The sequence below is a fragment of the Cydia splendana genome, chromosome 16 (genome assembly GCF_910591565.1).
Source record: "Cydia splendana chromosome 16, ilCydSple1.2, whole genome shotgun sequence".
Classification (NCBI taxonomy): Eukaryota; Metazoa; Arthropoda; class Insecta; order Lepidoptera; family Tortricidae; genus Cydia; species Cydia splendana.
Genome location: NC_085975.1, coordinates 11,268,369 through 11,287,292, shown reverse-complemented (window position 1 = coordinate 11,287,292; position 18,924 = coordinate 11,268,369). Strand labels below are relative to the sequence as shown.

Below are 18,924 nucleotides of genomic sequence, written 5' to 3'. Positions count from 1 at the left end.
ACGCACGCATTGAAGGCCACATCCAATGTAATTTTACGCAAACAACAGATTCGCTATTACGGCGGTTCTGGGAGATTGAGGAGGTACCTACCACTCGGGACGCATTGTCTGACGAAGAGAAGGCTTGCGAGGAGCATTTCGTTCGCACCACTACGCGCGACAGCGAAGGAAGGTTCTGTGTTAGCATGCCACTCAAGCAGCCACCCGAAATGCTAGGAGAAACTTATCCTCAAGCTGAACGTCGTTTGCTGGCGCTGGAAAAACGATTACAGCGTTCAGAAACGTGTAAAAAATTATATACTGACTTTATGCATGAATACCTCGATTTAGGGCACATGAGTAAAGTTACGTCATATGACTCACCGCATTTCTTCTTGCCACATCATGGAGTTTTTCGTGAATCCACAACTACACGATTAAGAGCAGTCTTTGATGCTAGTGCGGCATCTAGTAGTGGTACATCACTGAACGATCTTCAAATGGTAGGTCCCGCGATCCAGGGCGACCTTCTGTCGATTCTTTTACGCTTTAGGCAGCATCGTTACGTGGCCTGCGCGGACGTAGCTAAAATGTATCGTCAGGTACTGATGGCAGAAAATCAACGCGACCTTCAGCTGATCCTTTGGCGCGACAGCCCCGATGAACCGATTCAAATTTATCGTTTAAATCGTGTCACTTACGGTATGGCGTCGGCGGCTTTCTTAAGTGTCCGTTGTTTAAAACAGTTAGCCACTGAATGTACCGATCCCGACGTTAAAAGAATAATTAACGAAGATTTTTACGTAGACGACATGATAACTGGGTCACAGGATAAACTTGAATTGTTACGATTATGCAATGAAACCGCGCGAACATTGCAATCAGGTTGTTTTCCGTTACGAAAGTGGGTATTTAACTTTAGCGAGCCGTCGTTAGAGTCTAATTTCGCACTGCTGTCTGACGCGCAAACTAAACTAACGTTCGATAAAGACTGCAATTCAAAGACATTGGGCATAGGTTGGAATAATTACTATGATCAATTTTATTTTAACTCGCAACTTGATTTGATGAAACCCAATGACAAAGTAACCAAGCGTATTATTTTATCACATATTTCGCAAATTTATGACCCTTTAGGTTTACTAAGTCCAACCATTATGCTAGCCAAGGTCTTACTCAAGTGTTTATGGCTTCTTAAACTTGATTGGGACGACGAAGTCCCTTCTGACGTCATGCGCACCTGGAATGATTTTACTAAATCATTATCATTTGCCATAAGTACTATCCGTGTGCCGCGTTATGTAATGGGTAGCAATAATTATACGCGCATAGAAATGCATATCTTTACAGACGCGTCACAGGTTGCTTATGGCACTTGCATTTATATTCGCACAATAAATGATGATGATGAAGTATGCTCACGATTGTTATGTTCGAAAGGAAAATTATGTCCCATTAAAGTCCTAAGTACGCCCCGATTAGAACTTTGCAGTGCACTTCTAGGCGCTAAATTATATGACAAGGTCATAAATAGTCTTCACTGCAAATTTGATGACGTCATATTTTACTCCGATTCGACTTGTGTTTTAGGGTGGTTGCGCATGGCACCTAATTTATTAAAAACTTTCGTGCAGAATCGGGTGACTGAGATCCATGAACTGACCAAAGGGCTTCCATGGCGCCACGTCAGCGGTAAAGTTAACCCGGCTGACTTAGTTTCGAGAGGCGTTCGATTGGAAGACCTGGCTGGATCCAGTTTATGGTGGAAAGGACCTGAATTTCTGCAGGATTCTAACTTTGACCCTAAAAACATGCCAAAATTACCGAGTTCGAATGATACGCACGACATACTGCCGGAGGTCAAATCTAACGTAGAATTAGCGCTTACCGCTACCACTGAAGTGTCATTATTCCCTTTCGAACGGTTTTCTCAGTTCTCGCGCATGATACACGCCGCATCTTACGTTTTACGCTTTATTTACAACGCCCGCAATAAAAATAATAAGCGTGCGGGCAGTATTAGCGTCGAGGAACTGCGGGAATCAACAAATTTATTAGTCAGGCTGTCTCAATTTGAATCGTTCCCAGATGAGTACAAGCTATTGACTAATAAACAAACAGTTAAATCTAAGCATAATTTAAGTAAATTAAATTTGTTTATCGATGAAGATCGTGTCATGCGAGTCGGCGGTCGCATTGGTTATTCGCAATACTTTACGTATGAAAAAAGGCACCCTATATTAATTACAAGCAAACATCACTTTACGCTTTTATTATTTCGCCACGAACATAAGAAACTTTTACACGCTGCGCCTCAAGCCCTTCTTTTTGAACTGCATGATGCTTGGTGGCCACTAGGTGGTAGGAATCTTGCGCGAAAGATCTTTTATGATTGTGTTGTTTGCAAGCGATTGAGAGGGAAAACCCTTACTCCTTTCATGGGAAATTTACCCGAGGAGAGAATTACGCCTACATATCCCTTCTTAACTTGTGGTGTGGACTATGCATGGCCAGTTTTCATATTAAATCGCAAAGGCAGAGGTGCTCAAACTGTTAAAGCATATATTTGTTTGTTTGTATGTTTTGTTACGCGAGCCATCCACTTAGAGCTTGTCAGTGATCTGACCACCGATGCTTACCTTCTAGCTCTCAAACGCTTTATAGCTAGACGCGGCAAGCCTAACGAAATATTTTCGGATAATGGCAGGAACTTTGTGGGTTTAATGCACGATTTTGCCAAGTTTTTGTCTCAATGTAGTCCCGACATCATAGATTACGCTACTAGTTGTAATATTAAATTTCATTTTATTCCACCTTACGCGCCCCATTTTGGTTCCCTATGGGAAGCTGGAGTAAAATCTTGCAAATTTCATATACGTCGTGTTATTGGAAACGCTCACCTCACATTCGAGGAATTTAGCACGGCGTTAAGCCAAATTGAAGCCGTCCTGAATTCCCGTCCTTTGTACGCCATGTCATCGGATCCGCACGACTTCCTTCCTCTGAGCCCTGCGCACTTTCTCGTCGGTCGCACTTTGACATCGCCCGCCTCAGAGGACCTTCAGCACGCGCCTGCTCATCGACTCAACCGGTACCAGATGGTGGAGAAGATACGGCAGCATTTTTGGACCCGGTGGTCCAAGGAGTACGTCTCCGAATTACAGACGCGATCCAAATGGAGAAGCCACTGCGAAGACCTGAAGCCGAACACACTGGTTCTCATAAAGGACGACAACCTGCCTCCGCTAAAATGGCATCTAGGACGCGTCGTCAAGACTATCCCTGGGCGAGACGGTGTGTCAAGAGTGGCAGACATCCATACCGCATCTGGCATCATAAGACGCGCCTACACCAAAATCTGCCCCTTGGTGTCTCAGCCTGATGAAGAGAGGAGAGAAGGCCAAGAATCCTCTTGAAAGCCAGATCTTTCAAGGCCGGGGGCATGTTCCGTACGAGACCCACAGCGACATCTCTGGTAGGAGCGACTCAGTTGCGTATGTCGCGTCACACATATCGCGGCCAATACGGAGCTCTATATACGCCTTCGTCACCCTACGTCACGACATATTGTCCCCCTCTACCCCAATATCCTCGAATCATGGACACGTAGATTAAGCTTCTAGAATTATAAGAGTAAGCACGTTAAATTTCGGATTTTTATTTCACCATCCAAGAAAAAGTCGAACTCTCAAAAATACGCAGCGCCTAGTCACGAACAGACATAATAAAATTATGACATAACATAATATAAACAAAATGGTTAAATGGTTACAAGTATTAAGGCATGAGGAGTGTGCATCATTTGGACATTTTGGACGTAAATCCATGCTCTTAGTGGATTCTACTACAAAAAATAACCTTATATAGTGGTGGCCAAAATATTAAATGTTATTACTATTAATTAGTCCTTACAAGCACCAGAACTGGTGTTAACTTTGCATCCCAACTGCCATCATTTTCTTGAGGAGTAAGATCACCACTCTTAGCTTTTTCAGAGATTCTGACAAACACATCTTTATAAAGTTTCCTCGTGGTGCCATCAGCAATTGCCTTATCTACATCTTCAATAGTAGAGCCAGTGGGGAGAGCAGTTTTTCCGGTGGTGTAGGGTGTTACCTCTCTGTACTCGAGGTCCATGAAATCCTTTAGCACTCCTTCTAGCACCTTCTTGCAGGGCGCATTAGTGTTGGTGTCCTCGATACCAGTAGAAAGCTCGGACATGGTTATGGTGGCCATGATGATTTGTCTGTGAAGATGAGGTTCCATTAGTAATAGTTATAGTACAGATGTAGTGCATAATTGTTTTCCATCGTATTTTATCGGAAACTTTCGTATTTGTCATGCAAGTTCAGTCAAGCTCTGTACTTTTTGTACCGAGACTGACTGAAACAGCAAGACAAGTTCGTACGTTTCCGTGAAAATACGATGGAAAATAATTACTTATGCACTACATCTGTAGAACATTTTACCTATAGTTCGTTTTTTTAGCATTAGAAAAAAGGTAAACAATGTTGACGTGTCTTTTTATTAAAAAACACTTTTGAAAAATAAGTCACGGCAAATATACATGTACTAATTATGAATCATATACATACAATTATTTACATTCTTTTGCTTTCATAAGTAATAGTTACTTATTTTTAAAAAGCGTTTTTGAATTAAATACACGTCACGATCGCGTAGTCTTTTTCTAATGCTAAAAAAACGAACCATAGTCAAGTACCTATTTTTAGTAAAGCAGAGTCTGATCATTTGCTTTACGTTGACGGCACTCTATTCTCTTTGCTATTACGCAATTAAAAATTAAATCAATTACAGATTTTCAAAATCGGTAGGTATAGGTACCTGTACCTAATAATATGTAGGTAATGCAACACAGTTTTTAGCGTGCATGTTTATATTGTTTATATTACGAACTCTTTGATAACTGAAATATTTCCTTTGATTAGTTTGTCTTGTAAACAATCAGGTAATTTACCAATTGATAAAATGGTATGGGTAGTTTACCTAAATGTTTTAGGTATCATTGTTCTCGGATTCGTAAAAAAATGATATTAATTTATCGCAATAAAATATTTAGATAGTTATCGCTTCATTTTATCATCAGCGACACAACATTGAACATAACATTTATTATTTATTTATTAGTTTTATTACCTACATATTTATTAGGTAGGTATATTTTTGATTGGAACATTAACGTGACAGAACTCACTTGTAATGACAATGATGAACACGGATCAAAAGATCACTGGATATCACCGGCACAGTTGCGTATTACCTTCACCTCTATGTATCACCACTTTCATACAAAGCACAATCAGGGTCTGGCGTTTCATCGGTCGAAACCAAACCGCGAGTTATCTGACGCAATAAAAATCGCATTTCGCATGATTTCGCTTACATACAACGCTGATATAATTGAGTCATTGTAGGTCTGGTCATCTGGCACAAAAAATAGGTATTGCATTTCCTTCTATTTAAAATCTGGCATCTGGTTATCTGGTTTTTCAGTTACACCATTGGCATTAAAGTATACCTACAGTAGTTGACAAGCTAGACTGGGTCCTTCTCAAAAAGGAATCTATATGTATACCTACATTGATTAGAATAGATTACATAGTGTTGTGATTCAGCAACACGTATGGCATTGCCTGTAGAATGTATTCAAGCGTTCTATTTACGATTGATCGTAACAAATGTTCACGTAAACAAAATAAAATAGATCTAAATGCGAATAACTACTCGAGGTTTGTTCGATCGCTCCATAGGGCAATTAGTGACATAGCAACAATACGTCGACTATGGCGAAATGGGGGTCAGGGGGCCGATTTTTGAATTTCGACCGCTCGATTTCGTGTAATTCGTTCAATAATATCTCCACTACTAGGCATTTAAATTCTACTAATACAATTGAAAACGAGTGGTCAATACCACTCGATACCCAATTTCTATCGCTCGTATTTCAAAAATTAGCATTTCGCCGTTTTCCGCCGATTTTCGAGTGACGAAATCGAGTGATCGAAATTCAAAAATTGCCCCCCTGTTCGAATAATCAAATCAACAGCTGTGCCGTGACCAAATGTTTATTTTTTATAAATTTACATTAAAGTAGACATATGGTGGCCATGTTACGCTCTTTCATTTGCTGAGTGGAATAGCCCCTAGGCCAAACCTGAGTACTACTAAAAACAACGGCATGGGCTCAAAGTCTCACCCAATCCCATATAATTGATTACATAATGTATACCTACACTATTTACAACTGGTTAATAAAACGATTCTACGTATAGCTTAAATATTTATTTGTTAGTTTAAACAGTAGTACATTTAAAATGGACGTAAAAAAATTATGACATAATATTTAAACAACACGGTTAAATGGTTACAAGTATTAAGATACGAGGAGGTGCATAATTTGGACGTAAATCCATGCTCTTAGTGGACTCTAGTACAAAAAATAACCTTACATAGTCTTGGCCAAAGTATTAAATGTTATTAGCCCTTACAAGCACCAGAACTGGTGTTAACTTGGCATCCCAACTGCCATCATTTTCTTGAGGAGTATGATCACCACTCTTAGCTTTTTCAGAGATTCTGACTAACACATCTTTGTAAGGTTTCTTCGTGGTGCAATCAGCAATTGCCTTATCTACATCTTCAATGGTTGAGCCAGTGGGGAGAACAGTTTTTCCGATGGTGTAGGGTGTTTCCTTTCCGTACGCGAGGTCCATGAAATCGTTAAGGACTCCTTCTAGCACCTTCTTGCAGGGCGCATTCGTGTTGGTGTCCTCGATACCAGTAGAAAGCTCGGTCATCGTTATGGTGGCCATGATGATTTGTCTGTGGAGATGAGGTTCCATTGGTAATCGTTATAGTACAGATAAGAATAAGATGTAGTGCATAATTGTTTTCCATCGTATTTTCTCGGAAACGTTCGTATTTGTCATGCTAGTTCAGTCAACCTATGTACTACTTATGCACTACATCTCTAGAACTTTTTACTTATACATAGTTCGTTTTTTTAGCATTAGAATTACAAGATTGATTATCTTGGCGTGTCTTTTTATTGAAAAACACTTTTGAAATGAAAAATAAGTCTCGGCAAATACCTACCTATGTAAAAAATATGAATCATATAATTCGTTTACGATTATTTATATTATTTCTTACGATTATAATTCTTTTGCTTTCATAAGTTGACTGATTTTTAAAAGCATTTTTTAATTACAAGACACGTCAAGATCGCGTAGTCTTTTTCTAATGCTAAAAAAAAACGAACTATAGTCAAGTATTTTTAATAAAGCAGAGTCTGGTCATTGCTTTACGGTGACCGCACTCTATTCTCTTTGCTATTGCGCAATTAAAAATTAAATCAACTACAGATTTTCAAAATCGGTAGGTACGAGTATAGTTTAGGTACTTATACCGAATATGTAGGTATACCTACCACCTACGACGAATATGTATAGTCAGACCGTAAAAAGTCTGCAGCGATTTTGATAGCCCACGCAGTGCAAGTGTCATTTTAAACGTCAAACTTCTATGAAATTATGACGTATACATAACACTTACACTGCGTGGGCTATCAAATCCGCTGCAGACTTTGTTTGGTGCGACTCTATATGTTACCATGCAACACAGTTTTTAGCGTGCATGTTTATACTCGTATTACAAACTCTTTGATAACTGAAATATTTCCTTCGATTAGTTTTTCTTATAAACAATCAGGTAATTTACTAATGAATAAAATGGTATGGGTAGTTTACCTAAATGTTTTAGGTATCATTGGTTTCGGATTCGTAAAAAATTGATAGGTAATAATTTATGGCAATAAAATATTTAGTTATCGCTCCATTTTATCATCAGCGACACAACATGGAACATAACATTTATTACTTATTTATTACATATTTATTAGGTAGGTATATTTTTGATTGGAACATTATAACGTGACAGTACTCACTTGTAATAACAATGACGAACACGGAAAGAACACTGGATATCACCGGCACAGTTGCATACTACCTTCATCTCAATGTATCACCACTTTTATACAAAGCACAATCAGGGTCTGGCGTTTCATCGGTCAAAACCAAACCGCTAGTTATCTAGCGCGATAAAAATCGCATTTCGCATGATTTCGCTTAGTTGACAACGCTGATAACGAGCCCTAAAAATGCACTCATGTTTTCATGCGAACCACGTCGATTCGAGCTTCTTATCTTAACAAAAGTAGATAATATTATGACACACCTAAGATACACTATCAATTATTTAGTGGTTAGATTATCCTTAATTTTTTCCGTATAAAAATAACAAATATAGCGGCACATTTACCAACTATTTATTAATGTTCTAAATAGGTAGGTACTTGCTTGGATCTTTGTTTTCTACATATGTTCCCCCATTTCTATTAAGATTAAGTATCAGATATAAAACCACTTTAAAACTAATTATAATTATATTTTTTCTTTGTAATTTTTTCCCCATAATAACGATCCTTCTACCTCAAATGTTCTGTAAAAGTTACCCTAAGAAATACTACAAGTTTATAGGTACTTACATATAGTCTTGTTTTATAAAATATATGCCTTTCATCCCTTGGTTAATAATCTACTCGTACTATTCTGACATAACATGTAGGTACCTATTAAACTGGCAGGTCTTACTCAACATTTGGGTACCTACTTTTAAACCTCATTTATAAAATGTTACACGGATCTTTTTATGCTCCATTTATGATTATCGCAACTACTTGCATCAGCTTGATTGATATTTTTCAGTGACCTCTATTATTTAATAAAATAAGGGTGGCAGCTGGCAACTACAGTTGCCAAAAGCATATGAGTGGCAGTGTCATCATTATAGAAGTACTTCGTCTGCGTGCAATTAGTAATAGCAGCTAGAGTAAGTATAGCGCCTGGATAAAGTCTAAAGGCAATCATTCAAATTGACAATATGCTTAATTGCTTACATCAATTAACAGGCAATTCATTAATTTTCTAATTTTCACCCCCCTTTTACCCTCTTTAGGGATGACTTCCGACATAAAAACTATCCTATATGCTTCGCGGAGACTCAAACTATCTCCATGCCAAATTTAAACTAATCCGTTCAGCGGTTTAAGCGTGAAGACGTAACACACAGACAGATACACTTTCGCGTTTATAATATTAATATGGATAGTATGGGTGGATAAGTTAATTGTTTAGTATAAATGTAAATCAATATATTTTCACATAAAATTCTTAAGTTTAGACGACGACGGGCGCGGGCGCCAGCAGATCAGCGGGGTTGACCTCGGGGGTCTCGACGACGGGCGCAGGCGCCAGCAGATCAGCGGGGTTAACCTCGGGGGTCTCGACGACGGGCGAGGGCGCCAGCAGATCAGCGGGGTTGACCTCGGGGGTCTCGACGGCGATCACGTCAACGGGGTTGACCTCGGGGGTCTCGACGACGGGCGAGGGCGCCAGCAGATCAGCGGGGTTGACCTCGGGGGTCTCGACGATGGGCGAGGGCGCCAGCAGATCAGCGGGGTTGACCTCGGGGGTTTCGACGGCGATCACGTCAACGGGGTTCTCAGGAGCGGGCACGATCTCGATGGGAGTGGGAGCGGGCACGATCTCGATGGGAGTGGGAGCGGGCACGACCTCAACGGCGATAGGAGCGTCCACGACCTCAACGGGGGTAGGAGCGACGGGCACCTCATCGACGACTATCACGGGGGTAGGAGCGACGGGCGCCTCGTCGACGACGATCACGGGGGTGGGCTGGATCTCAACGGGAGCCTCAGGGACTACCACGGGAGAGACCTCAACGGCGGCGGAGGACTCCTGAAATATTAAAATAATTGAAAATCCAGTTATCTAGTGGCGTTTTTTGTTTTAAGTATTCGTCAGTTTTCGATTTCTCAACTGTATTGAATTAAAAAAATAATAAGAAGATTTACACAGATTTACTTTAATGCCATATTCTGAGATTTCTGAGCAGACCCTGGGCTCGTTTATAAACGTGAAACCGCAGAGAGAGATATAGGAGTTGAACATACCTGGTTGATGTTGACGATGATCTGGACAAGGGGGTTGCCAGAAGCGTCGTTGATGGCGGCGGGGACGATGGGCTCAGCGACGACGCCGGGGGCGACGGGGGCGATGGGGGTGTCGACGACCTCGACGGGCGTCACGATAGCGGGGGAGGCGATCTCGACGGGCAGGAGACCGACGGGGGTCAGCACGACAGTGGAGTCCTGCGGATTTTGTTTTATATTTTACACGAAGTTCAAGAAGAAAACGTAAACCCTACTTACCTAGGTAAGTAGGGTTTACAAGCGTTTTATTTAGATATTTTTTCTTAACCAACCCATTTTTTCTCTCCTACTAAGCACCTACATGAAAAGCGGGTTTATTGTTGGTCTGTGAAGTAGTTAATAAGTTTGTTAGGTCTCTTTACATGCCCGAAGAGCATATCTCATAGGAATAGAAGCCCTACACATCGGGCTCAATCGACATGATACCCTGGTACCATGGTAACCTACAATTATGAATTACAATCTCTGTTATATGGCAAAAAAATATGTATGAACTTACAGCAGGCTGGCCAGCGAAAAGCATTTCCATCATGTTGTTAAGGGCGTGCTCGAGGTAGGGCAGATACTCGGCGGGGGTGGCCGGGTTCTGGATGGCCTCAGACAGCTCGTTGAGGGTCCATTGGGTGGTGGGCGCGGCGGCCGCGAGGGCCAGGATGGCAGCGAAGACGGCGAAGAATTTCATTGTGAAATTTATATTTGCTGGAATTAAACGTACTGGTCAGTTGTCACGCCAAAAAAATCAATGAGGCTCCATAAAACTTGTAAATGAAGTTTATTATGAACTTCCTATCCTAGTTTCCGAATACAGTCTGCTCTCGAATTCCGAGGAATCTTAAGATAGCCTTGTGACAAAGTAGAATTAACTTAAATGCAAATCAGAAGACTTAAGTGGTACGTACAAATTGACTACTTTGGAAATTCCTAGTTACCGAGAAAGCCGCGACTATTTGTTAGAATGAGAAGGAAAAAATGTATGTATTTAATTACTAACTCGTTTTGACCGATAGCAGTATTCTTTAAATGGTAATAAGATCTTAGAATAGGGTAGACTGAGATGAATTGGATCACAGGGTGAATCGGATCATAATGAAAAATCCGGTGAAATTCGAAGTATTGATAGGAGTGCACTAAAATAGCGCTGTATATCACATTTCTTCTGTTAGTTAGCCCTGCGACGCCAAGCAGAGCAATATTTTTTTTTTTTTATCAATACAACATTTTTTTAGTCTGACCCGATTCGCCCTGTGATCCAATTGCCACGGTCTACTATAATATATAGTTTGACAAATAAGTAGAATATTTGAACCAAGTATTCCCTGTATAAGTACCTACTTAAAATTCGGTAGGTATTAGTGAAAGAAAATGTGTTTTAATGAAATTGTATAAAAATTTGTCACTTAAATTATTATCCGGAGACGATTGGCACTTACCGAATCGCTGAACGATTTAACTTTCGCTTCCCCGTTCTCAATATTTATACCATTTTAAATTGATAATTATTGAATATCAGCAGTTTATGAGGGGATTAGCAAATTAATCAGCCAACATTACGACCATAGATTTAAGTGTAAAATTTATGATAGATAACTTTATCATTAACCTTTTAACCGCCATAGAATTTTTCATCGAGCGTGCTCGTGTCACCAGTACCGTCTTTACCATAAGGGCACACGAGGCCCGTGCCCAGGGCCCCCATCCTCAAGGCGCCCCGAAGGATAGACAGTAAATAGTAGTTTTCACATCACCTAATCGGAAAATGGATTTTTCTTCCCTGCTAAGAGGGATCAAAGTGGCACTTTTCTGTTCAACGACTTTTCATTGCCAGTATAAAATATTAATATAATTATTATAATTAACTATGAACATCGTATACTGTACAGCCTGGCAAAAAAGAGTAGAATTTAAAAAGTGACAACACTGTAGTGTCAACACTAAGATTTATTTATTTTCCTCATAGTTGATGTGAAAAGCAGTATGTGTCACGCGGTATCAAAATTATTTCGTCTTGGGCGTTAACACTTGAATCCCTCATTACGCTCAGGATTCTACTTTAGAATCCCTCACTACGTTCGGGATTCTATTGTAGAATCCATCGCTTCATTCAGGATTCAATGTACGCCCTTGACGGAAATATATCATTTTGATCCCTTGTAACACAAACTACTATTGTGTTACAATTTAAGGGATCAAAATGATATATTTCCGTATATCCATACAATAGAATCCCGAAAAAGTAGAATCCTAAGCGTAATGAGGGATTCAAGGGGCCAAATTCGACATGTGCAACTGTCGGATTTCGCGTCAACTTCAATTCAACAGTTGAAGTTCATCAAGTGCGGATAGTTCATTTGGAACAACCAATAATTTAGCAAAAAACAACTTTGTTTTATTATTACTTTAAGGTTTATAATGGTTTAGTTTGGTTGTCACCTAACTGTGGATTGCTAATGTCAAATTTTGAAAAGTAATGATGCGATTCAACGGAAGTTCAACATGCGACGTCAAAAGTGGCATGTCGAATAAGGCCCAAGTGTTAACGCCCAAGTCGAAATAATTTTGATACCGTGTGACACATACTGCTTTTCACATCAACTATGAGGAAAATAAAAAAATCTTAGTGTTAACACAATCTGATGCTTAAACAGATTATTAAAGCTAAAAAAATTATGTGCAAAAAATTTTAAAAATAGTGTGCTAGAACAGAAGTGTTACGTTGATCCAAAGAGTATAATAATACCGGGTGTGGCCTGTAACATGAGCAAAAAATTAAACTGTAGGCTGTACTCCTCATACTGACCAACATTTGTTCAGCGACTTTTAAAAATAACTTGTGGTTTGATTTTTATTACACTTTAAAGTTTATTCTAAGACGCAATGTATTGCGAATTTTGTTATGTTTAAGGCGTGACAAGCAACGTCAATCACAATAATATGGCGTGGCGATGGCGTCCATTGAAGATAATATTTATTTTGTATGAAAAATAGGGAGTCTAAATACTTCATAATTTTTAAAAGTTGTTGAACAAAAGTGTCACCGTTTGAGGAGTACAATCTATGTTTTAATTCTTTGCTCATGTTACAGGCCACACCGTGTATATGTATAGTAAAAGAGAGCCAACTCGCGAGTAAATGTCAAAAAACCTCGACACTAACGCACCTAGCGGAATTTTGTTACAAACCTTTACGTATGTGTGCGTGGCACACATGCATACTAATAAAAACTATGGCGCCTTTTTCCTTGACCGTTTACAGTGTACTACAATGAGGGTTCCATTCTTTCACCTTCTTGCAAAGCAATCACGTGAAAAATGAATACACCTCATTGTAGTGCACTGTACACGGTCAAGAAAAAAGGCGCCAATATATTATGTACTATAATACCTATTCATTCAGTGACGATTTACTACCTACCTAGACCAGTATTTTATAAATGTTCATACCAAAGAATATTTTAGTCGCCAAAGTAAAAACACGATGTGTAAAAATGTCATTTAATTTTCATTACTTACATGCGTAACAAAAACAAACCATAAAAATATTTTCTAAGGGTTCCACTTATTATACCTAGTAAATTAGTTCGAAATAATACAAATCCACTATTAAAACTTGGACGTAAATTTGACTAGCTACCACGAGCCACGAAGCATTGATGAGTTTTCGAGTCATTTTGTTTTAATTCGCACAGCCGAAAAGGTAATAACTAGTGATGTACCGACTATTGATTTGGCCGACTAGCCGACTAGCCGACTAATCGGCGCTCGAATGGCCGATTAGTCGGCCGACTAGTCGACTAGTCGGCCAGATCATTAGTTTCATAAAAGTTTAGTCATTGTATTGTATTGTATTGTAGTTCGGGCGATTTTCCGCAACTCGACGTCTTGCGCCTATTTTGCGTGATAGGGGGTGGACTAGTCTTGCCAGCCCAGCTCCTCGAGGTATCCTATCAGACCTTTGATGTTGAGTAGGACCTCGGGGAGGTCACTCGGGGATCCGAGATGTTTTGCCCTGTATGGGGCCAATCCGCTGCATTCCAACACCACGTGAGAGGCTGTTTCTTCTTCCTCCATGCATCCACGGCATAGGGGACTGTCTGTGACACCTGTTATAAAAAGATGTTTGTTAAAAAGTCCATGACCTGTTATGACACTGGTTACCATACTCAGTCGAACCTTTCCTAGTTGAAGGAGCGCCCTTGTGAGCTTACCGTTCATGCTCGGCATGGCTTGCTTGGCCTGTCTGCATCCAGTTTGGTTTAGCCAGTGTTCTGTGTGTAGTTTCCCTGTACGTGCCAGCAGCATTGAGCGTACCTTACTAAACGGTATCGGGAGGATCGGTTCCGGGCCAATCGCCCCCGCACCCGATCCTTGTCTGGCGAGCTCGTCCGCGGCGTCGTTACCTCGGGATCCACTGTGTCCTTTGATCCATTGTAAGGTGATCTTATTGTTCTGACATACCTCCATTAGTCGTTCGTGGCATTCGTGTATAAGTTTGGATGTGACTATATGGCTTTTTAGGGCCATTAAGTTTAGTCATTTATTCGATATTGTATTGTCATGTACATAATAAGGTGTTACAATTTAAAGGGCCAGTTCATGACACCCTGTAAGAGCACATAATAATAGTAGGTACATACTTATTTACAGTTTTATACGATTTAAACAAGTCTATATGATGATATAGTTCAGGTGAAAAACAATAGTTTTGCTCCTTTGCTTGCGCTATTCATCATATTAGCTTGGCTAAAAGGTGTTCTCTACAGGTTCAAAGACCTACCTATTACAAGAATCCTCGTTCAATTTCTTTCTTTTATTTGCGATCCTGAGCAGACCGTCAGTACAGCTTGTAGGAGGTATTTCCAAGGGTCTATTTCCCGTACGTAGTCGCCAGTTAAGAACCTATCTTTACGAACAACGTGCCCTGTCTAAGTCTCTAAGTTTCCAATAACATTAACAGTTCCCCATGGCTCCACCATTAAAAAAAAAAACAAAAACTGAATAATAATAAAATCACTTAATATCGAACTTGGGCATGAAATTACACGAGAATCAGTTGAGATCGACCTGTAGAGGAAAACACCAGCCCACGAATACGCTAACGATAACGATCAAACGGTCAATTATATGAACAAAAGTTTTTGTATGCACCCTGAATAGGTATTTTAGTAAAATAGACATAAAACATATGGTAAATATTGACTGTTGATTTTTTTTTTCTGTTTTTCTTTCACTAATAAAGTGCCGACTAATCGGCCATTTTTGCCGACTAGTCGCCGACTAATCGCCGACTACAAATGTGGCCGGATAGTCGGCTTTCCCGACTAGTCGGCGACTAGTCGGTACATCCCACCCTAGTAATAACGTTTCTTTCTCCCAGGCGCACTCATTTTCATAAATTTTTATAGTGATTATACTTCAAATTATTAATTAAAATTACAAAAATTTAAATTTTCTGTTTGACTTTTATAGTTTGACTTGGTTTGACGGTTACTATAAGCTGGTCAAGCAGATCTTGTCAGTAGAAAAGGCGGCAAATTTGAAAAATGTAGGCGCGAAGGGATATCGCCCCATAGAAAATTTGAATTTCGCGCCTTTTTTTACTGACAAGATTTGCTTGACCATCTATAGATACTGCTATTACACCTTAGCGATTGCTGCAAAATAATAATTTACTTAAGGCCATGATTATTCCGATCATGCTTCTTTAATTTAGGGTTTGTCTCAAAAATACATAAAAATAAAGTAAACAAACACTTCACTTGACGTGGCAAGTAGTAAGGCCCCATTCGCACGACAGCTTAAAAAGCGTTGCGTTAAAACCCGACGTTGGCGCTTTTTTACCGTTTCCAATATTTGTGTTCATATGAACGCTTAAAAATCACTTCTGAGTCGTACTGACACGTACGCATCTCAGCAAAGCCATACTTTATTTGCTATTACGACGTATTATTTGAATATAGCTTGAATATTTCAGGAATTTGTAAGCATAAGTTGACATTTTTAAGGTGAAACTAATAATAATCTTGACGATTGACACCAAAAATTGACACTTGACAGCCAACTGACAGCAGCGCCGGCGCTTTTTTAACGCTTGTGAGAACAGATACACGGAGTTCCGTATGGTCTATTCAATTTGACGCCAACGCTCAACGCCGAAAATCGAACAGTGCTCGATAAAAAAGCGCCGCGCTTAAAAACCGCCTTCGTGTGAATACATACATGGTTATCCATTTGTGTCATTCAAACGCTTTTTTAACGCGCGTTGAAAAAGCTGCCGTGCGAACGGGGCCTTAATTACTTGTCATGTCAAATTAAGGTGGACGGCGTACATTGCTGCTCGGTAGGATTAAAAAAATTAATTACACCCAATTAATAACACTATTTAACAAAATGAATACATTATACGATTTGTATGATCTGATACTAAAGGCCCCGTTCGCACGGCAGCTTTTTCAACGCGCGTTAAAAAAGCGTTTGAATGACACAAATGGATAACCATGTGATGTATGTATTCACACGAAGGCGGTTTTTAAGCGCGGCGCTTTTTTATCGAGCACTGTTCGATTTTCGGCGTTGAGCGTTGGCGTCAAATTGAATAGAGCATACGGAACTCCGTGTATCTGTTCTCACAAGCGTTAAAAAAGCGCCGGCGCTGCTGTCAGTTGGCTGTCAAGTGTCAATTTTTGGTGTCAATCGTCAAGATTATTATTAGTTTCACCTTAAAAATGTCAACTTATGCTTACAAATTCCTGAAATATTCAAGCTATATTCAAATAATACGTCGTAATAGCAAATAAAGTATGGCTTTGCTGAGATACGTACGTGGCAGTACGACTCACAAGTGATTTTTAAGCGTTCATATGAACACAAATATTGGAAACGGTAAAAAAGCGCCAACGTCGGGTTTTAACGCAACGCTTTTTAAGCTGTCGTGCGAATGGGGCCTATATGTTTTTTGTTTTAACGTTTCCTTTCACGTAAGGTATTTAGCAAAACTATTTAGTTAGTTGTTGTTAATAAAAACGATTATATTATTTTAATATAAATAAAATTATATTAAAACGATTAAAAAATGTGAGGTACCTAAATTAAAGCCTGACAACATTTTATTTGACCCTCGCCATTTTGCGGATTTTCAATGGTACTAATTTCTTTTACTGGCAACAAGTACTCTTTGACAACGAACGTTGGATGTCATCGAATGTCACCGATCTAAACAAACGGAAAATATCTACGAATATATTCAAATATAAACAGTTTTATTACAAAAATGCCAAAAATATTACCAAAGATGCAAAAAAAATTGTTTTGAATGCAATCAAATACTTACAGCTTAAAAAAGACGAAGGATTACATAGCATTCCAATAAACAATGTTTTAAAGTTGGTTGTTGACATGACCGGTATTGACATTTTATAGTGCGGTTTTATTGAACTGGTTAGTTGTTTGGTTTAAACTTTAATATTTCATTTAAGGTTTATGTAGATCGACGATAAAAATCCTATAATCGAATTGGAGACTGAACGTTTTATAATCGAGGTTGGTGGTCCTGAAAGCTACACAACATCTCGATGAAAATCAGACTTCGTCAGAGTCAGAAAACGAAGAATATATAAAATTGAATATTTAGAATCAGATTTTGACGAATAGGTAAATTGAAAGAACCGAATTCTCTGTAAGCAATGTTTTGATATTATACGAGTATCAACATGAAGCCAATGCCATAGACCTATATAAAGCCCCTGCTACACGGCAGCCGACAAGCCTACTAACCGTCTGACCTTGGTCTGTCCTTGGTGTGTGGGTCCGTCTGAGTTGTCTGGCTAGACGGTGGCAAACCACAGTGTGTTCAGAACTCGCGGACGGACAACACGTATTGCAAGCGCACAAAATGGCCCCTAACCTTTCAGAAAGTTGGCGTGGCATTAGTACCTACTCAGTGGCGTATGGCTCTAAGGGCGGCGTATGCCACCCCTGGCGGATTGTATTTTGTTTTTCTTCCTTCACTTCTGGGGCGGTAAAACTTATTGGCCGCGGCGCCAAATTTCATAACCTACCTACTCATACTAGTGCAATGACTATAAAATAAGTTTTTGGCAAAAAAATAATTTTTGGTACAAGCTTTTATCGCTGACTGTACTTTTATTTCCAGAGGCAACTAATACTCGTCGAGACAATTCTAAAAACCCCAAACACAATTAGGTCGCGTTGTTCTATCACAGGGTTCCTATGGCCACCTCCTGTCTCCATCATCAGATCAGCTCTATGGTACCATAATAATGCATTGTCACCCGACTTATATATGTATGCAAATTTTCAGCTCCATCGGAAACTAGAAAGTGGGTCTAATTTAACTTGCAAGATTTGACCCGTACAAACATATTTACATACTTACGATTAGGTATATTGCAAGTTAATAAAAAGTTTGTAAAAAAAGAAAAGGGTATATGAATGAAACGCTGGCTCAAAAAACGGCAGTCATTTCAACTTAATGAATTCGCTGGACTACGCTACGGGGACATACATAACTTTCTGAGAATGAAGAGGAAAGTATTTGATAAATTATTAGAAATGCTACTGAGTGAGTACCCATGGCATGGCTATTAACCACACGAGCGCACACGGCGCGTCCTTCAAGCGAAATGGCCTAGTGCGGTCGGCGTCGGGCGGCTACACGGTTCCGGACCGACCGCTCAGACCGCGGTCGCTGGCGCGCGCTCGCATGCCAAGGGCGTCCGGAGGTCAAACGAAATTTTGTTGGTAACAACTGTCTACACGGTCCGGGACAGACCAAGGCCACGCGGTTTGGGGGCTTGTCGGCTGCCGTGTAGCAGGGGCTTTATAGAAATAGCACCCATT

At 39.8% G+C, this 18,924-nt stretch overlaps 1 protein-coding gene and 1 long non-coding RNA gene across 2 annotated transcripts in view; one reads left to right on the top strand and one right to left on the bottom strand.

Moving 5' to 3' along the window:
• LOC134798273 (uncharacterized) overlaps positions 1 to 18,924 on the top strand; it is a 683,132-nt gene that overhangs the window by 239,034 nt on the left and 425,174 nt on the right. The gene's annotated exons all lie outside the window — the stretch shown is intronic.
• LOC134798013 (calphotin-like) lies at positions 9,237 to 10,820 on the bottom strand. Its single transcript, XM_063770347.1, has 4 exons — positions 10,569 to 10,820; positions 10,031 to 10,228; positions 9,639 to 9,815; positions 9,237 to 9,605 (listed from the first exon to the last, which is right to left on the bottom strand). The coding sequence occupies exons 1-4, from the start codon at positions 10,749 to 10,751 to the stop codon at positions 9,237 to 9,239; spliced, it is 927 nt and encodes a 308-aa protein (XP_063626417.1). The 5' UTR covers positions 10,752 to 10,820.